Source organism: Manis javanica, chromosome 1 (genome assembly GCF_040802235.1).
Source record: "Manis javanica isolate MJ-LG chromosome 1, MJ_LKY, whole genome shotgun sequence".
Classification (NCBI taxonomy): Eukaryota; Metazoa; Chordata; class Mammalia; order Pholidota; family Manidae; genus Manis; species Manis javanica.
Genome location: NC_133156.1, coordinates 3,137,495 through 3,160,953, shown reverse-complemented (window position 1 = coordinate 3,160,953; position 23,459 = coordinate 3,137,495). Strand labels below are relative to the sequence as shown.

Below are 23,459 nucleotides of genomic sequence, written 5' to 3'. Positions count from 1 at the left end.
GACTTGCCATTGGAATGAAGAAGGAGATATCTAAGCTGCCTGTGCTTTCAGTAAAACAACAAATTTGACTGGATCTATACTGTTGGAACTCAACCAAGAATTAGGAGAAGTGCAAGTTGTAGCGCTCCAAAATCTTACAACTTCAGACTATCTACTGTTAAAAGCACATATGGGATGTGAAAAGTTCCCAGGAATGGGTTCTTTTAATTTGTCTGATTTCTCTCAGACTGTTCCAGTGCAGTTGGACAATATCCATCATATCATAGACAAATTTTCACAAGTTCCTAGGGTGCCCAAGTGGTTTTCTTGGCTTCACTGGAGATGGCTGGTAATTATAGATCTGCTTTGGTTATGTAACTGTATTCCCATTATGTTAATGTGTGTGCACGATTTAATTAGTACTTTAAAACCTATACATACTTAAGTTACTCTACAAGAAGATATGTCAAAGAAATCATCAATCCTCCCATGTTTTCTTCTGTCTGCTACCTCTATAGCTTTTCTTCTTCCTTCCTAATTACAACCCTTAAATAGAATTCATGCCTCATATCGAATTTACCAAGTATCATAATTCCTCCAAGTGGTAAAGATACCTCAAGACAAATGGTGGGCATAGAAGCCACAGGGCATAAATCTGCAAAGAAGTAAAAAGCTAACCTTTTCAAACAATATGGCTTCTCTCTCACCATCTTTACATCTCCCTGTATGGCCCCAGAAGATGACTGGTTAGCCAGAGACGGGTAAGATTCCTCAAGGGAGGAACAACCTAAGACAGGCACAGTCGCAGGGGTCCATCATGTGAGAAATTGGGGATCAACAGAGGTGAGGCTTAGAACCTCACGCCCCATTTTGAGAGAAATCTTCTGCATCCGTGGATGTATTATTGCCCTTGTCTAGCTTGGATTAACACTTAGTCTACAGGCACACACCTGATCATCTACATTTGCTCTCTTACAACACTAAACTGTTTTCTACCTTTATCTTGCATCCACCTACCACTTCAGCATTTTATTAAAAATAGAAAAATAATAATAAAGGGAGAAATGTGGGATCCACATATAAATCAAGTATAAAAATCAAACGAATATTCATATTTGACCTGATTGTTCATAATGCGTGATCAAAACCAAAAGTTTCTGTGATGACTGCCCTTGCACTCTTCACCATGTAAGAACTTATTCACTATGTAAGAATTCGTTCACCATGTAAGAACTTGTTTGTTATGCTTCAGAAGATTGGAGACTGACGAGAATTAGGCTTGGGGTGGATTAATGATTGTGTATTGAGCATTGACTCCCCTATACAGAATTTTATTGTTGTTAACAACCATTTGATCAATAAATTTGAGAGACAACCTCTCAAAGAAAAAGATAAAAAAAAGAACAATATATATATTATTTTAAAAAGTAAAACATCCCATATGTAATTTCACCTCAAGGAGATTAACACTGTCCTTACTTTTCCCAGTTTGGTTTTTTATTTTTAAAAATAATAAAAATTAGATTCATACTTAATTGGAATGAAATTTTAGAAAAATAAAAACTGAAAGAACTGGTACACTAGGCATGATGCACAAGATCATTTATAGATTTTCTATTGATTAAAAAAATTTTATGAACATTTTCCCAGGTCTTATTATTTAAAAAAAAATAGTCTCCAAAAACTGCATTCGTTTATTTTTGAAAGTACCTGAAGATTTAGGTAGTCCTAAGTGCTTATAAAACTTTAACTTTTGAATGATGGATCATATTGTGTATGACTTCAAAGGAAGAATTATAGTAGCAGACTATGGTCCCTGGAAAGTGAAGGGACAGTTATAAATATAGCAAACTTTGGGATATCAGTGTCAGTAAGGGTTTCTCCCAATAGGAATATATATATATATATATATATATATATATATATATTTTTTTTTTTTTTTCTTTTATATATAATGATACATAGTTTAGAAAGAGATTTATTCTAAGTAACTGGTTCATGTAATTGTGGGGGCTGGGAAGTTTTAAGTCTGGAGGACAGGCCAGGAGGCTGGAAACTCAGGCAGGATTTGTAAGTTATGGCACTGAGGTAGAGGAAATGGAGTTCTGGGCCCAAGTAAGTCACTCAACCACCTCTGAAACCATTGCTTACACTGACAGTCTGCAACCAGACAATTCAATTCCAAAGTCCCAGAGCTTGACCAACAGTAAATAGCATAAGAATAATCTAGAACTAAAAGAAGAGCTGAAGTCAAGTGTTCCGTCCTGGTTCTACTACTGAATCTGAGTCGATTTAAACAGACTTAATTCAATACTTCTCATGTTTAAAGGCCAAAACTCCATATTAAAATCAATGAACACTAATCATGATGAAACTTTTAAGGGACAGCTTAATTCTTGTGCTCAGCAGCATAAAAAGATAAAAATCCTCCCAATTTATTTTATAGCCCTGTAGCCACGCTTTTAGCCTTCAAGAACCCTGTTGCCATGTCACTGTCTTCACTGCTATCTGAGTTTGTAGCAAATCAGATCCTCTGTAATTTCTTGTTGTTTTTAACAATATACCACAGAAAGAAAACTTCAAATAATCTATTTTATGAAATGTGTGAAAAAATGTCCTGTATAAACAACCATTATCGGCAAGTTAAGTGTAAAGCTTACCTGCTCAGGTGCTGGTGCAGAAAAGGCAGAAGTGGAACCATTCAGGGATGAGATGTCTGGGCAGGTCTGGAAAACATGGAGGGCAGACAAGAGAGTTTAGGGCACGGGCAGGAGTATGATGGAGAGGCTGCACCATGAAGTCTAAGACGCAGAGGAAGGGAGGTGAAGAGAGGTGGGGCTGGCGGGCACGGAGGAGAGTCGGAGTTTACGGGTCAGAGTCACTCTACAGCAGGCAGGGTCTTCACCAGAAGGCAGAGAATGTTCAAGACATGCTTTTGGGGAATGGGGAAGGCAATGACCTCATGTCCTGACCTGAGAAATAACAACAATGATAATTACGATGATGGAGTGTTAACAGCTGCCATTTCTGGAGAGACCTTCCTATATACCAAGCTATGTGCTAAACATTTTATATATCTTATTCTCATTTAACAATGGTGTGAGAAAATGAGCAGCTTCTTGGGCCTGGAGGAGACCTCGTGTCTTTGGTGGGGAGCTAGTCATGGTGAAGGTGGGGAAAGAGTTGGGGGAGAGGTCTGTAGACCTGAGGGGTTTGTAGATAATGGGGAGTACCAGAGAGTAGACTGGAAGCACTTGGGTGGAAGGGGGCTGGCAGGGGAGTCGCACAGAGCAGTACAGGGATGACAACATTGGAGAAGGTGAACAACCAGCAGGAACATCATAATCCCAAGCAGTGACGACGGGGAAACAGGCTTGGGGCATTCAAACTTGATCACTGGTGGGGCTGATGGATTCTAATTTGGAGGAAAACAAAAGACACTGAAGGAGCAAATGCTAAATCACTGACCCAGTTAAGAAGCTGGGGTACGGGGAGTGGAAAGAGGGCAGAAGGCAGAGAAGGGGCCCCTTCAGGGTGTGGTGAGGCGAAGTGGAGAAAAGGGGCTAGAGCCTGCAATGACACTCAGGCCACAGGGTGAGCCAGGGCTCTGCTGGCCCTCCAGGGAGCTGGCATCACCGAATGGACGTATTTATAGTCTGTCTCTTGTGAGTTCAGGCTTCCGGAGGATCTTGAGCTACTTTGTCCTTGCATGTTATCAACAAATATGTATGGAGCCCCTACAATGTGCTGTGAGGTGCCATGGGGGTATAACAATGTGGAAGGACACAAATCCCTAATAACATCTTGAAGTCCATAACTGCCCTTGTTGTTACTTAAAGTAAAGGTAGATGTTGACTATATCACACCCAGAATACAAAACTGAGAATGAGAATTCAGAGAGTGGAGAGAACCAGCAAAAACAGTTGTTCCCAGAATGTAAAGTGAGTCAGCAAAAAAAGATTCCACTATGTGACATCATTCCTGTAGACGGAGATTATGGCAACTTTAGAAGGTTTTATTAAAAAGATGATGATGATGGAGGGGGGAGCAGGGAAGGGAGGAAGGAAAGGAAACAAGGCTGATCCCTCAGCAGTGTAAACCTCCAACAGTGAACTGCTGCTCTGTTCTACCTGACTACTTCACTGCAGCCATTGACTGTGCTTCCTTTAATTTTATAATACTGAGAAGCAGAAGTTTCTAAAGACAGCCTTCAGGGGTTAAACTCACTGTTGTAGCAATTCCTTCTTAATGGAAGCTCTTCTGTGTTTGCAGTGAAAATAGGGAAGGAGCATTCACATGCAGTGTGGGATTAGAGCTTAGGAACAGATGCAGGGGAGGTCAGCTGCTGTGGCTGGGCTGTCTTGATTCTCCTGCTGAATATTTACAAGCTGAGACTGGCTGCAGGTGCCAGGAGGTGGCCTCCCAGTACCTTGACCATTGCAAACAAGGAGCAGGGCACTCTTCCCCCATGATCTGACTATGGCTCAATGGCTCCCTCAGAAACAGCAAAGGGCACTGTTCTGTGGAAAATGCAGGCTCTCCTCAGAAGGGGTTTCGTTACCATAGGTATATATTGTACCCCTGCAAAGTGCCGACCAGATGGGGGCAGGTCTGTGATAACAGCAAACTGTCCCATTTTTCACAGGGTCATCGGCCAGATCTGGGTTTGAACATCAAGAGCACAGATCATATAGTCTCCTACCCCAGGGGCTGAGTCACTACCTACAAGGATCATCTGCCTAATATCTTCAGAATATGTGTTCTAAGTGGAAGGACTTCCTCACATGGTCTCCGCCCTTATACGCATGCTCACCATGGAGCAGAATTCCACAGTTTGATAACTTCCAAAAAGGGATATCACTCCACAGTGCTATTTATATTCAGTTTTATAAATAAATAAATTTAATTTTCATGGGGACAGAAAAAGGATGTATGTTGCTAATTTGCTGCACAGAAACTGAATCACAACCCCCTTTGGTCAGGTTTATCGTTTCAAAATCCCCTTTCCTCCTGACTCTGGGATCCATCTGCCTTCCTCTCCCTCCACACAGCTTTAAAAAAAAAATTGCTGCTAAAGCCAGTCAGCTCTCCCTCTCAGACTGTATTTCCCACTCAACAAAACCAAAGCTTAGGAGTTGACTTGGAAAGTAAGCTGAGATCATCTGACCACACACACTAAGATGTCTCGGCATACCCAGAAATAGCTTGCCATGACACTTACCCAGCCCCTTTTCAACAAACATGGAATTAATGACCATCAGTTTGATTTATTGAGCACTTATTATGTGCCAGACACATACTAAGTGTGTTTCACTTGCATTATTATATTAAATGTTCAGAGTCTTCCAAGGTAGATACTATTATGCCAGTTTACAAACAAGGAAGCCAATTCAGAAACCAAATAAACGGAAGTCATGAATTGAAAGAACCAGGATCGGCTCCAAAGCTTCACCTGTAAAAAACCTCTGTTGCTTTTTGACAGCAGACGTCGACCGGATAGCTGGCCAGGGGGAGGTGGGTATACAGTCCAGAGTGGTGTGATGTTCACCCACCTGTGAAGGGGGGAATCCCAGCCATAGCTGCATTTATAGAATTACACACCAGAGAAACTCTCAGACAGATCATTGAGTTGTAGGATTCACAGGGAATTTAAAGACTGTTCATTCATTCAGGCCCAGTAAGATACTTATTTACCACCCCGCCCCAAATCATAACTTGCTAGTGACAGAATCAGGATAAGAACCTGGTCTCTTGAGTCTTTTTTCAGTAGCCCTTCTAGTAAACTAGCGTTACCCAAGTCTTTATGCTGGGGCACTAACATAATGGAGAATTTGTTTCAATTGCTATCAAATCAATTGTACCCTCCTGTCTACTAAGGTAAAGTCATAATTCTTACCTCTGGGGAAATAAACTACATTTCTCTCCCTGCTCCTATAGAAACTAACTGGGGACAGGGAAAAAAAGAAAAGGTGACACTTGGAATACTTGAACCATTTTTTAACAAAGCACATTAATAAATCTTCAGTTATGCAAAGTGTGAACTGTGAGGGAGGATGAGTGCTAGAGCACAAATGCTCTTTATAATAATAAAATACAAGGAACTTTTGTCACATCTTGGAAGAGGAGAAGCAGGAGAGAAAGCTGAATAACAAGATGAAACACTGAGATCCAAGTTGGTAGACATGGACAAGAGAATTTCTGGACACCAGGAAGCCAATATTGGATTTTAGATTATTTTCTAAGTAGCACTGCAATGTATGCTCCCACGCACATACTTCAGTCAACAGTAAAATCTACCACACACAGTTGTAGATACTTGAACCTACAAGTTGCCTTTTGTTGACTCTTACAATTGAATTTTGGGAGAAAAGAAGCAGTCATGCCTCAAGTTTGAATGAATGTTGGATTAGAAATAAACAACCCTAAATTATTTAATGGAGAGGTAATTAGGAGACAAGATTTGCAGAAATAGGAAAAGAACAAAAGGCAATCTTAGCTAGAATTCAAGAGTGTGGAGGCTCCTGGTGACACCTAGATTATAGAAGAATCTTCTACATTTCTTCTTCCCTCTTAATTCTCTCTAAAGAGACCAAAGGCAAGGAGATATCCCCAAAGTTTTCTTCTAAAAGCTTTATGATTCCAGGTATTACATCTTTTGATGTCTTTTGAGTTGATTCATTTTGAGATTATTTTTCTATGTTGTAAGATAAGGGTCCAAGTTCATTCTCTGGCATGTGGATCCCAGTTTTCTCAAAAGTAGTCATTGGCGATACTATTTTATTCATTGTGCATTCTTAGGGCCTTTGTCAAAAATTTTCCCCTGTTCACAATGGGTCTTCCAAAATATTCCTCAGGATTTCTAAGTGTGCTTTCATTGGTAATCTGAATATACCCTTACTTCTAGGAGGGTAGGTTCACGTCTCTTTTCCAAGTGCCTAAAAGGGGACATGGGACTTACACCATACAAGCAAAGCCCACGTGCTCTACAACCCCTCTGCCCCCCTTGCACCCAGGCCACTCCCCGCCTGCCGCCTCTCTCCTCTGGATCACCACTCCGCTGGCTCTGAAGGGCTAAGGCAGGCCTCTTGGCCTGCACCCTCTCCTATCCAGAGCACACTCATCACCTGGGGAAGGGGAGGATATAGGGGCAGGTTGGTAGAAAAGCTGGCCCAGGGAAACACAAGGCATCTCTGCATTTTGTCGAAGTGTATTGTCCTGCTCCATTAGGTCAAACTGGCTAAACTTTTTCATTCATAGGATTTCCTCTCAGGGCTCCTATACTTCTTCCCTTCAATTCTAGTTTCCTTTGGGGACATAGTCTAGCAGAAATATCTACATATACATTGATTTCCAATGTCCGTACAGAGCTTCTGCTCTGCCAGGTGCACCAAGAGTTATGCCTGGACATGGCTGTCAGTGACAGTAAAGAACGTTCCCAATGTTCTATGACAGTTGAGAGGCAGGTCTATCTGGGGCATTGCAACTGACCTTGAGGCCAGAGGTCACAGGTACTGAGGTTCCTTGCCTCTGGCCTGGATAAAAATGCCTTTTTACATGCAAATAACAACCTTTGTATAGTTCTCATCTCAAAGTATATGTTCAGTCCTATTTAGTATATCGTTCTGCTATTTTCACATAAAATCCTAAGCTAAAGAATTCCTCGTATTTTTCTATGCCCGAGCTTGAACTGGATGGACGTCAAGGCTAGGCTCCCAGACTTTAGGAGCCCAAGTGGGCAGCACCCTTGGATTAATGAGGCTCACTTTGTCAGGGGATGAAGTGCTGTCCCAGGTCCAGGTGGGAAAGGTCATGAGCAAAGAGAGACATCGACTGTCGGGAATGAGGGACTGAGGCAAAGGCGGGTCATGAAATGGTCACAGTTCTCTCATAATCTGCCAACAGATATGGACAAGAAAAGGATGTAATTAAGAAAACTAAAAGTTAACCATTTTCTTCACCATAGAAATGTTTTTTCTTAACCTTTTTTTTGGACATACAATGTAGAACGATCCAAAAACTTATAAAGCAAACACCTAAGGAACCTAAATAGGTGCTTTCTATACAGGCAGCATCTGGGCCTTGAGCTGGACTGTGGAGCTGGTAGGGGGACAGAGGCAAAGGGTTTACAGTATGTAAATGTGCGGTGGTGAGGGTCTGGGGTCAGCAGAAGGAGGTGGGGATGAAAGCTTTGGGGTACATATCTTCCAAGGTCTGAAAGCCATTCAGCAGTGAGCCATGCAGCCAAGAGCAGGGGACCAAGAGCAGCGGGTCTGTGCTCCTGTGCTGCCATCTTATGAGCAATGGGACTGAGCAGGGCACTGAACCCACTGAGCTGCCCTTTCATCACCTGTAAGCCAGGGTAACCATACCGCCTCTTGCTGTTTCAGGATGGTTGTCAAAATAAATAACTGAATTTGCTTAAGCCCTCTGAAAACTGAAATAGTATTAAACTTAAATTCTATTGCCTATTCTTATTTTCTCCTTAAGTAATATCCTGTTGTTTAATATTGTACAAGGATGACTTTTAGAATCTGATGAGAGTTAATTGTTTGGGGGAATTGGGATAGATTTTGGGGGATTTTGTCAACCTCTCAAAACGTCTGGTGAGTATTAGCTGAGTAGCAGCCCTGGTGACAGTTTGTGAGAATCAGAACAGCTGTCAGGATGGATGTCTGGCTTTGAACTGTTCAACCTACTACAAACCCAGCTCTAGCCTAGCCTAGAAAGAGCACTTCTTGCTCTTTGACATTACAGCATTTTGATTTTTTTAAAAACCATCATGGGACACTTCTGGTTGGTTTTTCCACTGAAGAGCTGTTTGTTCTTATTCCATCAGGGGCACTGGATTTGAGTTCCCACAGTCTCTGATCCCAGCTCACCACTTGGGCCATCATTTTGCTAGATTTAACATGACCCTTAGTCATAGTCCCAAAGTTACAATTAAATAGGGTGTGTATCCATATAGGAAAAAGAAAGCACTGAAACTCAAACGTGTTTTAATATTCCAGGAATAAGTTAGTGAAACTTGTATAGTTTTAGCGTGGCTATCTGGACTAAGATTTAGAGTAGCTTCCATGGGTTTCCATCGCAGTCTAGCTGAGAGCAAGAGCAGCCATGTCAGACAGGTTCAGAGTCAAGCAGAGCAGACTAGGGGTGAAATGTTGCTATATATCTTTTGATTATTTTTCAGAGTGCAAACCCAGAGGCAAAATAAGTACATTCTCTTCTTCTCAGAAAAGTAGGACCATATTTTATAATGTGTTTAGTAATCTACAGTTTTCACTTAATTTATAATGAATATATCTATATTACTAAATATTAATCTGCACTTATAATGTCTGCATAGTATTTTATTGGCTACATGTAGGCAGCTCCCTGTTTACTTAGATTGCTTTACACTATTTTCTTTTATAAATTCTGCAATTAATGAGCTTGTAGATACTATTAGTGCTTATTTCTGAATATCTCACTAGTATTACAGACAGATATAGGAATCTTTACAAAAAATGAATACTTTTAAAAGTTTTTCATAATACTGCAAAATAACTTCCAGAAAGATTGTCAAGGAAGGAGAGAGAACATTATTTTTGTACTGATGAAAGTGACCTAGGTGGGAGAAAACATGGTTGAAAATCTGGGAGAAAGGGAAGACTGTCTTTGAAAAGGGAGGAAATGGGATTTTGGGCACAGACAGGTGGGGAGTGGGGAGGGTGGTGGGGTGAGTGCGACTTAAGTAGGAACAGGAAGAATTTATCTCTGGTAGGAAGCAAGAAGGTAGAGTATGTGGGGGAAGACTCTAGAAGGTTGACAATGTGGTGGTGGGAGCCAAGAATTTCTGATTGCTTCAAATTTCTTGGACAAGTAGGAAAAACAGTCATGAGTTTGAGTGTCGAGGAGGTATTGAAGGATCAAGATGAGAAGATGTAAAATACAGTTGATTCTCATTATTTTTGGATTTCATATCTGTAAATGCACCTATATGCTAAAATTAATTTGTAACTCCCAAACCAAATCAGTGCTTTCTTGGTCATTTGCAGACATGTACATGCTTACAGCTGCAAAAAATCTAACTTGCCAATGTGCATATTCCCAGCTGAGACTGAGCAAGATGATACTCTGACTTTTTGTTTCCATTCTAATTCTATAAACAAGTCTTTTTCATTGTCTATTTAATGCCACATCTTTTTAGAATTTTTGTGCTTTGATTGGTGATTTTGCATTTAAAATACGCCCCCACCCATCCATCCAAGCATAGTGCTAAAGTGTGTTGTATGTTGTTCCTCAGTGCAAGAAGGCTGTGACATGCCCTATGGAGAAAATGTGTTAGAGAAGCTCCATTCAGGCATGAGTTGCAGTGTTGTTGCCTAGTGAGTTCAATGCTAATGAATCAATAATATATGTTAAATAAAATTTCTTTAAACAGAAACACACACATAAAACTAGACTGTATATTAATTTGTTTACAAAAATGTGGCCAAGAGCTCAAAGGAAACTAACTCTGTATTTCCCCTAGAGCGCTGGTTTAGTATTCACCAACTCACTGTGTGTGATCACTTCACAGAACACGACTGCAGCAAACAATAAGAATCAACTGCACTTGCCTAGAAGAACAGGAGAGTGAATGAACAAGGGAAGTACAATGCAATTGTTGGGCAAATGATAAAGTAATGGTCCACCTGACTTTTAAGATCATAAATTTAAAGTAGAATCAACTAGTGTGATTGGGGTTTTGCTCCAGCTACATTAGATGAGCAGATATCGGTATGAAGTATGTAAAAAGTTGGCTTTGTCTTGTTTAAGACAGATTCTTACTTCAATGTTGTAAAAATACTCTTATCTAGAAGTTTTAAGTTTTACTTCACATAGTTGAGTTTTTTAAACACCTAGAATCAATGTTATGTATGGTGTGAGACAGGGTCTATGATGGACTGCCTTTGCCTAGAGATGAGTAATGCCACCTCTATCCCTTAGGTTTCTATACAGGTGTGTCTTTTCAAGAGCTCTCCTTGGTCGCACTGAGCAATGTTTCTGTACTTATATCCAATTAAAGAGTCTTTTAATTACTACAGACTTGTAATAAAAGATTTGAGAGCTGGTAGGTCAAGTCATATTTTTTACAATATTATAAGTTTTGAGATCTGGTAGGTCAAGTCATATTTCTTCTAGTTAGATATTTATGTTTTTTTGTTTTCTACATACATTTTGGAATAAATTATCAAATCCTTCTAAAAATATACCAGCTTGGATTTTGACAAGCATTACAAATAATATATAGGTAAATTGGTTGAGATTGATATCTTTAAAATATTTAAAAATCTAAAATATAATAATACTGATATCTTTACAACACTATTATGTTTCAATTTATTTGACTCATCTTTAATGTCTTTGACATTTAAAAATGCACTCTTGAGGTCCTGTAGTTTGTAAAATTATTCTTACTTTTTTTGAATTGACTTTAAATTGGTTTCATTTAGAAGTACTTCTACCTTGTCATAGAAATTATATTTAGAAATGAAATTGATTCTTGCATATTAATTTTGTATCTCAAACATGGTAACGTGTATTGCTGACTATCTTACTTTATAGATTATTTTGGGTTTTCTTTAAAGACAGTATGGTACCACAGCTTTATAATCCCAATTGCAAACCCTGGAGTTCAAAGATTATCTGTGCTTTAACTTGAAAATTCTCCCTCTGCTCCCAGATGTAGACACCTTTGCAACTGACTAGAGGGACCCTTTTTGTCGTCTCACTGTTAGTATTGCACTAAGTGCTCTCACCCTCCATGCGGCCCTTGGCTTGTCATTTTAATGGCTCACTGGGCAGCTGTTGTAAAGGGAGTCTTTCCAAAAACACCAAGATCAGAGCTTGAATTCAAGAAAAGCTCAAAGAAAAATGAATAATGTGAGGCTTTTAGCTCTTACTGAATGTCACCCTTTTTAAGGTTGAAAGTCAAAACTTTGAAAAGTAGGCACCTTGTGAAATGACAAAGTTGTATCAAATCTACTTTGGTTTCTTTGGAGGGGTAAAGGGTCCAGTTTCATTTGATCTGTTTATTAGAGGAACTGATAGCTAGATATTTAAAGCCACTGGGCTACTTTCAATTTTAAAAATCTATATCTAATGGTCTAATATTAAAATGGCAGAAATATTTTTATGCACTTCCCTTTCTGCCATGAGTTTTCATGGACGGCTCAGGCTGGCCAACCATGTACATGTGTCTCTCATCTTCACTTTGAAGAGTTCTGCCACAGTGATAGGAGAGGAAATCTGAGCACTCGTAGAGGCTGCTATGCTGCCAGTGGTCTCTGGGGTAGAAAGAAAGGGAATGCCTTCCTGCGCCTCTGCACACTGAGGGAGTAGAGAGAGGGCGAGTACCCGTGATTTGGAGACAGCACTGCCTTTCTGGCCGCAAGTCTTTTCTGGACACAGCAGGAACTGACCCAATTCGTGATTCTCTGATTTTCCACTGAGCTTTTCTGGATTTTCCCTTTTCTTCATACAGAGACCATCTCTTTTGATTCCTAGGAAGCGGGCTGTTTGGTGGAAGAAAACTGAGTAACGTCCCCCTTTAAAGAGCATTTTAAGCAACTAGTATTTGTAGTGCTGTCATTTTCTTCATTAAAAATGGACTTTGTCTAATATTAGGAAAAAGAATTCTAATGATTTTCAAATATTCCCTATCATTATCCAATAAATACATTATCTGATTTCCAGTAACTCATCCATTAGCATTAGGTGAGATTTCATAGATAGATAAACCAGTGCTCACAGAAGGCCAGGGTCCTTTCTTTGAACTCCTAAAGCACTGGGTTGTCAGGTCCCTTTACCAGCCCTGATCCGACCTGCATCATCTCCAGACTCTCAACTGTGGTTCCTCTTTCCTGCATCATGGTCTGGTAACTCTCTCAAGGAATTGAAAAGGGCAATTACAAGGCTTGCCTCTTTTGTGTCTGATCTCTCCATGGATTGCTGTCCTTCATGGCTTGATATTAGAGTCTTGAAAACCATTGCTGCATATAACTTGTCCCTTTATTTGGTTGTTTCAAAGGGATGGTGAAACTGGTCTCCGTTACTCCAACTTGACTGGAACTGTGTAAATCCTACTTCCCATAGGATTTTAACCAGACCCAGAAACTCCTGACAGTATATTCAAAATGTCTACGATGTAATTTAAACTTACCTAATATACAAAGAACAGGGAAAATCTGAACAACTCATAAGGAAAAAGATACTCAACAGCTTTCTCCCTTATTCTGAATATCGGTAATCTAAATCCAACAAAAGTTATAGCAGCTATAATAACTATGTTCCATGCAGTGTAGGACTGAATGTGCTTGAAACAAATGGAAAGACAGTAGTTCTCAGAAAATAAAGAGAAGCTGTAAAAATTAACAAGATGGACATTTTACAATGAAAAATAAAGTAACTATGACAAAGGAATCTATGAACTTGAGCAAAGCAATGCAAATTATCCAATTTGAACAACAGAGAAAAAAATATCAAAAGAGTCTCAGAGACCTGTAGAATAGAACAAAAAGGGAAAACATTAATGCCATTTGAGACGTGGGACAGGAGACTATGATTGGGGCAGAATAAATATTTGAAGAAATAATGGCTGAAAACTGCCCAAATTTGGTAAAAGACAAATTTACAGACTCAGGAAGCTCAGAGAACCCCTGACTGGATAAACTCAGAGAAAACCATGCTGAGATGTATCTTAATCAAGCTACTGAAGAGAAATATTTTTTTTTAAATCTTGAAAGCTACCAGAGGAAAAAAAATGACATATAACATTTGAATGACTGTGGACTTCTCATGAGGCCAGAAGGCAGTGCACAACATTTTAAAAGCAGTATAAGAAAAGAAAATGTCAACCCAGAGTTACTCAGTAAGAATACCTTTGATGAATGAAGAAATAATAACAACAGTCTCAGATGAATGAAAACTAAGAGAATTAGTCAGAAGCAGGCCTTTATAAAAGAAATGTTCAAGGAAGTACTGTAGGAAGTAAGGAAAATATATCACAGGGAATTGAGAATTCAGTCATGAAGGAAGAGCAACATAAATGGTAAATAGGTAAATATGACAGATTATTTTCTCCTCTAAAGTTCTTTGAAATATAACGATGGAGAGCCAAAATTATAAAATTGGTAGTTTTTAATGTATGCAGATGTGTAATATATATGACAACTACTAATACAACATAAAAGGGGCAAGATGAAGTTTCTACATTTCCCTTGAAGAGGTACAATAGTAATTTTAATAGATTAAAACATGACATATGTATTTGGTAATGCCTAGAACAACCATCAAATACTACACAAAAACCAAAAGCAAACAAGAGACATTAAAATGGAATATGAATATATTTTTAAATATTTCAAAATACACAAAAGTGGAAAATAAAAAATGGAGGGGACAAAAAGAAAACAAATAAAATAATGACTGAGGAAAATACCACCTCATCAATAACTATATTAAATATAAACGTTCTAAGCACACCAAGTAAAAGTCAGTGATCATTAAATTGGACAAAAAAATAAGACCTAAGTATATGCTGTCTAGAAACCCACTTCAAATATCCTGATATAGATAGGTTAAAAGTAAAAAGGAAGGAAAAATACACACCATGTGAACACTTGTCAAAGAAAGCTGACTGTCTCTATTAATATTAGACCAAGTAGACTTTAGAACAAGGAAAATTACCAAGGACAAAGAGGCTCATTATGTAATGATATGAGGGCCAATGCACGAAGACATACAATGTTTAATGTATGCACACACAGGAACAAAAAATAAAAGTGGTATTACAATATAACTGGAGAACTGCAAGGAGAAATCAATCCACAATTATAGTTGGAGGCTTTCAATTTCCTCTTTCAATAATAAAATGAGTAGACAAAAAAAATCAACAAGACCATAGTAATCCTGAACAATGTACCTCTCCATCCATCAAAGAACAGAAGAACACATATTCCTTCTGAGGGCACGTAGATCATTTACCAAGACAGACCATATACTGGTCATAAAAGAACCTTACCCATTTAAAAGTATTGAAATCATGTAAAGTGTATCCTCTGACCATAATGGAATTGAATTAGAAATCAGTAACAGAAAAATATTCTTAGGAATTAGATTAAAAACTGCTAAATAATCCAAAGGCTAAAGAGCAAGTTTCAAACAGAATTAGAAAACATTTTGAACTGAGTGAAAATGAAAATACAATGTATCAAAATTGGTGGGATAAAGCTAAAGCAATGTTTAGAAGGAAATATGTCATTAAATGCATCTATTAGAAAGAAGCGAGGCTTCACATTAATACTATGATTCTACCTTAGGGAACTAGAAGAAAGAAGAGCAAAAGAAGCCAAAGTAATCCGAAGGAAGTAAATAAAGAAGAGCAGAAATCCATAAAACTGAAAACAGAAAAACAACACAGAAGTCAATAAAGCAAGAAATTGGCTCTTTGAAAAGGTCAATAAAATTGATAAACCTCTATACAAATTGACCAAGAAAATAAGAAAGGAGAAACAAATTACAACATCAGGAATAAAAAAGACATGATTACAGACCCAACAATGAACTCTAGGCATATACATTCGATGACTTGGATGGAATGGAATAATTCCTCCTTACACCTAAACTACAAAACTCCCTGAAGAAGAAATAGATAACATGAATAGTTCTATACTCATAACGAAATTGAATTTATAGTTAACTGAACAGGTCCATACAGACAGAGAAAAATAGGTAACACTAACTTACTGATACAGGGCTCCTTACTTTGTGCCTCTGCTGTGGAATAGACTGGTCCCCAAAGCTGAGACCTTCATTTTATTTGATACAGGGTGTTGAGTAGTGGGTTGTGAGCAAAAGTCTTGAAGTAGGAGAATTAAATGATAAATGGTTCTTAAGGTCTTAATCTCTTTCAGTCAAGGAGATTTCGGCAAATATGTTTTGGAAGAGATATCTACTTAACAACAGACAACCTCGCTAGACAGGAATACTAATAACTAGGGAAGATGTGGACTAAAATGTAGTGTTAAAGATTTCATCTAGGCAGGCAGTTTTCAAAAAATGAACATAAGGGATAAATCTAAGAATTGGTATAGTTTACATAGAACCACGTGCTTATTATTTTTTCCAGGTAAGGCATTTTTCTCCGTAAGACACATAATATATAGCTATGCTTTTTACATAAAAAGCAATACATATTACACATTGCTAAAACATTTTTAAAAAGCTGCCTAGTTCAATACCCTGTCCCCAATCTGTCCTGGACAGTTAAACATGCCTTTGACAAATTGCATTTTCCACAATAGTTTTTTTGGACATTAAAATGAATGAATTATCTAAGCAGAAAATGAAAACCCTGAACAAGTATTACTTCTGTTCAATCAAGTACAATATTTAAGTATACAATTGGGCTGCTTCTCTTTATGTGCTTTGACATGCAAATATTCTTGCCCCATACAATAATTCAAATTACCCCAAAGAAAATAACTAATTTGAGACTGAATAAAATGAACCTGGTGATATCAGGAACAAACAGATTTTGGTCAAGCAGTCTTGGTAAAATCCATCTTTATGTGTCATTTTGAGAGTAAGCCTTTAGGTCAGCACTGAGTTCATGCTTGTGCCGAGGGCTGAAACAGTTGGCCAATGAGGACAGTCCTGCCATGATCTCACTTTCTCTAACTGTTGCCCCCTCTGTTAGAATATTTCTTCAGAGGTGTCCAGAACAGCTTGTTGGTAACACTGAGGCAGTTTCAAGGGGCAACTTTTTCCAAGGACCAAATAATCTTCAAAATATTCAAAAGAAAAACAGAATGGTCTAAGCTCTTGCTATTCCGTGTGTGGTCTGAAGATCATTAGCACTGCCAGATCCTCAGAGTGTGCTGGAAATGCAGAACCTCAGGCTGCCCCCCTGACCAATTCCATCCGAATTTCATGTCAGTTTATTAACACCTCCAGGTGATTGGTATTGAAATTTGAGACACTGTGTTTCAAGCTCTTTGAATAGGTTTTCATCAGAGGTGAGTTGTGGGAAGAAAGGGTTATTACATATTTTCAGGGGTAAGTGTTGATTCTTTAGACAGAGATTTTGGCACTGCAGTTATATATAGAATTGAACATCACATGGGGAAAACACAGAAAATAAAATGCTTCTGAGAAGTCAGCCTCTGCCAGTAATGTTGCTCAGAGAACTAACCTCTACTGTGGCACAGCAGAGTTCCTGGAGGCCTGTGGGATGCTTATCAAGTTCAAAGGCAAAGGTTTTGGTATTAGGCAGGTGGTGTTAATGCTTTCTTCATATACACAAATCCACCTGTTGTTAAAAGTAAGCATTTATGAATTAATAACCATCTTTAAGGGGACACTCTTCAGCACTTTATCAGACCAAGATCTGTGAACACTGGCTTTTTAATCACACAAAAACATCTCCACACAGAGTAAAAAGGTTCACTTTGTAATCCATGACCTTAAGAGACGATAGCTGAGTGGCACACCATGACCCAAATTCTGTCGTTTTCCAATGTCTAGAGTGCAATCCCGGTCCAAACCTCTGGACACACACAGAACCCTGCAGGGGTCACTCTGCAGGATGAGATAACCCTTCCCAAGGCAGGCTCTGGCAGTCAGAAACCCTCTAACTTCACTTCAAGATTAATTTTCCAGCTACATCTTCCTACTTTTTGTTCTCAAAGATCTTTGTGGGGATGACGAACAGGTCTGGATGATCTAGATGAGGCTGGCCAAGCGGCTTCACATGCCGATGGAGCACCAGCCAGGCTTGGAGAGCAGAGGGAGCCTCTCCCACGCTTCTTCTCTGGGTCTCCTCTCTGTAACAGCTACTTGCATGACCTTTAGCTGATTCATCAATGTGATTCAACTTAGAAATGACTAAAGAGATATTCAAATGTCAAAACAATAATGGTGGTTTAACCATCTGCTTTTATTGATCGCACACCCTGTCATTTTAGGACTCCTGTTACGCTCTGCTTGGATATTTAAAATGTTCTTTATTGAATCCTCAAAGCTTCTGAAATGAAACTCCAGCAATTAATTATCATAGAATCCCCAGGCCCCAGTGTCCTCACATTAGAGACCGTAAGAAACAGTAGGAGGAACACTGGCTCTAAAGCAAGACAGACCAGAGTGACTCTTCACTGATCTGTCTGGGTAAGTTACCTGAGCCTCACTGAGCCTCAGTTCCTCACTGCAAGACGGGGAAAAGAGCATCTATTGTTTATTTTTCTGGGGCCAACTCGAGATATCACAAACTTTTCCCAGTTAAAAATCTCTTATGGGTATTTTCTCAGTATTTTGGACAGATTCTCCCTCTCCAGAGTTCCCTTTTTCCCCAGAATACTGGAAGCTGCAGGAAAAGCTACGTGTCCTCAAAGCAGCAAATGAGGAGCTTTGCGTCCTCACGCCTCCTGCCGGTGCCCTGGGTCTGTTGGCCCTTCGGCTGCGTACTGGCTCATGCTTCTGTGGGCCATGGGCCTTGTTTGCTATTACCCTTGTTCGTGAGGCCTGAGGATTCTGTGTTCACCTCAGCACAACCTAAGGTTTCCTTCCCATTGATCAGGCCTCTTAACACATCCACACCACACTTCTGGGTCTGGCAATGCTCAGTGCTTTCCCTGCACCACCCTATTTAAAACTTCAATTCCCTCCCACTTAAGCAGTACTCACTGAATTTCCTCTCACCCTCCTCACCTATGTTTCTTCAGAGCATTCTCCTTTTTTATCATACAAAATAAAATAAATGTACTCATTTATTGCGTTGTGTTACCCCTCCCGCCCTCACATACACACCCTATAATGTAAACTCCATGACGGCAGGTGTTTGGGCTGTTCTGTTCACTCTGTCTCCCTCATGCTTAGAACAGTGCCTGGCACCCATAAGTGCTCTTCTGATGTTTCAGCGTGTGTCAGATGAATGAGCACTTATGGGGTCAGACTGCTGCCTTAGGACCCAGGTTCCCATAGCCACACTCGGGCAGAAAGGAAGCTCAATCTGCGAGAAAAACAAAACACAGGGACCACCCCTTCATTCTACCCAGGAATCACAACCATTCTACTGACTACCACCAAACGGAAGACTCAGCCATAAAACACATGCACCCATCTAGACTTGGAACTCTGCGTGAATAACCATTGTCACCCACCCCACTGTGACATGCTGCCCCACCCATCCTATGTCAATAGCAGAGTCCTGACCCTTTGGAAGGTTCTGACACTCTACTGGTTGGTTCCAGTGGGGAAAGATTGGACTTCAGAAGCTGAGCGACTAAGGTAGAATCAGGAAGCCTTATCAGGAGGGGGACAGAGTTTATTGAAGAATTGGAGAAAAAGAGGAAACTAAGGTACAGAATGAACCAAATTATCTACTTCTGCCTGGGTTTTTCTGAGCTGAGCCCTATTTAATACTAAATATCTAAATATCTGAAGATCCTTACAGAGTCCCAGATAGAGGTCAGAAAGATTACTTTTCAGGGCAGTTATGCACCTACATTCATGCCTATGGGGCCTTAAGGAAAGCAGCTGGGCACGGAGCAAAAAGGGACTTCAGAGGAATGGATGATCTTTATCGATTCTAATTACCTGGAGCAAAGTTTGAAAGGGTTCTTGTTCTAGAGAACCATCTCCGCATATACCCACTAGAAGGACACACACTGAATTTTCCAGCATTATCCCTGTATCCTCACTGTATCCTTACCTGACATACAGTCAGATCAGGGACAGAAGAATCAAAGGGCTGGGTTTTGTCATGGCCAGAACCTGGGGGGTTGGAGGGAGGAAATCGGTTGACTTGACTTTGTCCCTATCCCTTGGGACTCTTGGATAGTTACTCTGTGTTTCATAAATGGACACATTTCCCCACCTCATCCATTTCTGCTTGTATTTTAGGGAATCTACAATGGAAGAACCCGAGGAGGATCAGCTAGATCACGAGTAAGTATTATGATTATGCAAAGCCACATCCAAGGACCAAGGTGTGAAGCAGGTCTGCTCTTCGTGATATCCCTCATCTTCCCCCTCCTCCATCCTACACTCCTGTCTATCCAACCCCCTGCTGACACCACCCCAAGCACTCCATGTCCTCCTGAAGTGACAACTATTGTAAGTCCTGCATCCATTCAGCCCTTCCAAGGAAGGACTTACTTTGCAAGTTCATCCCTCATTCCTACTCAAAACAAAAGACCGCTCCCACACACTTTATTCCCAGTTAAGCATTTCAAAGAGAAATCAATCGACACACAACAAAAAGAAAAGGTATTGAGACCTTCCCATTTGCCAGATACCATTTCTAAAGCACTGAGATGTTACCATTATTACATTCAAATTCACTTCAAAAAAGATGTTTGTATTCTTGAAAGTGAATGCCTGGATCATATGTGTGTGTACTCGGTGCAGTAACTCCCATGGTACATTCTCAAGCTTTGTAGCAGGCAATGGAGAAGCTCTTAGATGTGAGGAGGGAGGGAAAAACAGAAGCCCCATCTGCTGGTGGAGAGCTCTTGCGGCTTAAGGCAGGAACCAACTCTAAGTGATGTACCAGGTGCCTGGATGAAAATACTCAGTGGAAGTGTATTTCATGAGCAGATTTTGTGCACCATTTGCTGAGAAACCATTCTCTCCAATACAAGAGGCTATTAAGGAAGCAAACTTCTTCCAGAAGCAGGGAGGAGGTGTACTATTATATTGAGCACTTTGATCAAGAAAGCCTGGGAAAATCCTCTCTGGCTGCCTGAGTTGAGAATTACTGAAACAAATAGTAGGACATGATTAAGAAATACAATTTCCTATGAAAAAGGAAAAAGTGTGCTCCCAGAAAAAGCCAGGTTGTTGAATTACATGTCTCCTAGATACCCCTTCTGGCCCGAAGATCCCTGACCCTGAGATAACTGGCCCTTGTTCCTTTCGTGGACTGAATCTATAGGTCAGAGGAGGTGGAGATCTTAAGACTAACTCAGACAAGGAGGAACATTGATAGTTTGAACAGAGACCTTGAACGAGATCTCCAAAGAATAGATGAAGCAAATCAGGAACTTCTTCTCAATATCCACCAGAAAGAAGATGAAATACAGAGGTGAGTGCTGGGGTTTCTTGAGGGAAGTTCCCAATCCAAGGGATGGGATAGAGGAGAAAAGACAAACGTCAATTTTCCTACCTGCTCCAGAGACCTGTATCTTATGTAGCAGTTTCTTCCTCATTCTTTGGCATTTCCTGTGGTTCAAACCGTGAATTATAGAAAGTTTCAAAGAGATTCTTAAAAGATTGGATGATATTCACCTGAGCTGAAAGAACACTAGGGTGTTTGACTTGGGAATCAGGTCGAACTTTGAGGTGATTTTTTGTCCTGCCTTTGAAGTGATTATGACGATAAGGACACAGGAAAGATGGGTTTCCATCTTGAGAGCCGTATTTACTGACACTGAAGTATCCTTAAAACTGACAGATGTGTTTTTTTCAGTTCTGAAGCGGTCTGTTCCTCACACTATGTGCTTGTGTTATTCAGGCTGGAAAGTGAGATCACTCAGCCCCAGGACCTGACAGATGATGAGGAGAGGGAGCAGCAGAATAGTACCACCATGGAAAGGGAAAGAACGCTGCAAGACCTGGAAGAAGAAATAGCCAGACTTGTAAGCAAAAAGCTGGGAAGAGCCATCTGAAAGGCGTTATTCCTCAGCTTATCTCTCATCAGCCATCAGATAAGCTAGTCTCCTCTTTTTTACACGCAAAGAATAGTCAAAAGACATGGTAAAATATGTGTTGAGTAATTTTCATATTGGTAATATTTCACATTGGGAATCCCTGCATGTGGGCATGTCTATCCTGGTGAGCTGGTGTAGATACGTATGTGGAAATCAAACCACAGGTCCTTTACCTGACAATATGCAGTGAGGTAGAGTTACTGCAGGCAAATAGCACTCGGTGAAAGGAAGAACAATCAGCTGAATAAAGACGGGTGGTAGCAGGGAGCTCCACACCTATGCACTGCTTCTTTCTCTCAACAGGAAAGGAAAAATGAGACTCTGGTCCATGATACAACAGAACTTCAGAAAAAGGTGGGATGGGGCTCTAGTTTTCCCCAGGTTGCCCGCAGCGGCTCCAGTTGTCAAAGGGACAAGGGAGGGAAAATGATCATAGAGGATCCCACATGTCAGAAAAGTCTGTGCAGGGGGTGGGTTCTACCCCTGCCCCCCTCTCACGAGGCTGAGCCTCGTACCTGAATGTCATGAAATTCCCTTGCAAGCATGAGTTGAAGGGAGTGGGTGGGCCATTTGGTGATCCCGTGGGTTTTTCATTCTATCACAAGAAAATGGAATCCACTGACACTTTGTCGGAAGGTGAAAGGTTAATTTTATTTTCAACAGAGTTTTCAAATACTTAAATCCCAAGGGCTTCCCTTTCCTTATCCAGACATTCACTCCACCTCAACTCTTGCTCAAAGTACAGTGTATTTCCTATGATTGCCCTACTTTCTGACCCCCGCCTGCAGCCCTCTGTAGCCCGGAATGGCATAGGGTTCAGGGAAGTACTCCTGCTTGGGCAGACTCTAGCTCTGGTGGCCAAGACTAGTGAGAAGAAGACAGAGGTAGAATAAAGATGCTTCCAAGGGCACCAAGTATCCACTAAGGGACCATCTCCTGGCAGCTTTATCAAGGCCATGTTATTGGCTCTACACACCAAACAGTGTTTTTGACTTCTAGAATTTTTTATTTGATGTATTTTTTTTGAAATACGTGTTTATTTAAAATCATAGCTTACAAGGAAATTGCAAAAGGCAACCAAGTGTGAGCAAGGCCATCTACAGGGAGCACTGGAACAGTCAAAGGTAAATGAAAAATCAATCTTGAGAGGGTTTGGGTTACATGAGCAAGAAGCAAGCTTTTACGTGGAAACAACTATCAAAACTGGGATAAATTCTTTGTAGTTTTAGCCCATGTCAGACTTAAGCCTAGGCTACTGAGTACTGAATTCTTTTCTGCCCTTGGCATGGAATTTCACTCTGAAGCCATACATTTTGTTTCTCTCCCTTCAGGAAGAGCAGAACACAACTGCACAATGCATATATAACACTTAAGTCCCTGGTTTATATCCTGGTCCCAGCACATAGTGAGCTATATGAAGTTGGGTAATTTAATCAGCCCCTTTCAGCCTCAGTTTGAAAACTGAATGAAATGGTATATTTTTAAGAGTAAAACCTTGAAACGTCACCTATTCAACATGATTATTTAAAAGTCTAGCTGAGGCAAATGTATGGATTCATAGAGCAGACCTAGGATTTGTCAATCTACTGTGTGCTAGGTAATTTACACACTCTTATCACTGACCCCCATCCAGAAAAGGTTCATTCAATTTACCACTCAAATATTTAGTGACCTCTACCTGCTGAGTGTAGCATACATTGCTTAGCATTTCTCTAATTGTGTTCCAAAGATAAAAACCTGGGCACAAGC

The 23,459-nt window shown here is 40.1% G+C and overlaps 2 protein-coding genes across 2 annotated transcripts in view; one reads left to right on the top strand and one right to left on the bottom strand.

Moving 5' to 3' along the window:
• The window catches only part of LOC140848917 (uncharacterized), a 126,347-nt gene that overhangs the window by 27,008 nt on the left and 75,880 nt on the right, over window positions 1-23,459 (bottom strand). Inside the window, exon 3 of the mRNA XM_073234170.1 lies at window positions 2,640-2,705. Within this exon, the coding sequence (XP_073090271.1) occupies window positions 2,640-2,705 (66 nt within the window). The remainder of the gene's footprint in view (window positions 1-2,639; window positions 2,706-23,459) is intronic.
• LOC140845526 (transmembrane and coiled-coil domain-containing protein 5A-like) overlaps window positions 1-23,459 on the top strand; it is a 65,723-nt gene that overhangs the window by 31,908 nt on the left and 10,356 nt on the right. The window contains exons 2-6 of the mRNA XM_073219921.1: window positions 19,903-19,947; window positions 20,936-21,085; window positions 21,515-21,638; window positions 22,014-22,064; window positions 22,763-22,834. Of these exons, the coding sequence (XP_073076022.1) occupies window positions 19,913-19,947; window positions 20,936-21,085; window positions 21,515-21,638; window positions 22,014-22,064; window positions 22,763-22,834 (432 nt within the window). The 5' untranslated portion in view covers window positions 19,903-19,912. The remainder of the gene's footprint in view (window positions 1-19,902; window positions 19,948-20,935; window positions 21,086-21,514; window positions 21,639-22,013; window positions 22,065-22,762; window positions 22,835-23,459) is intronic.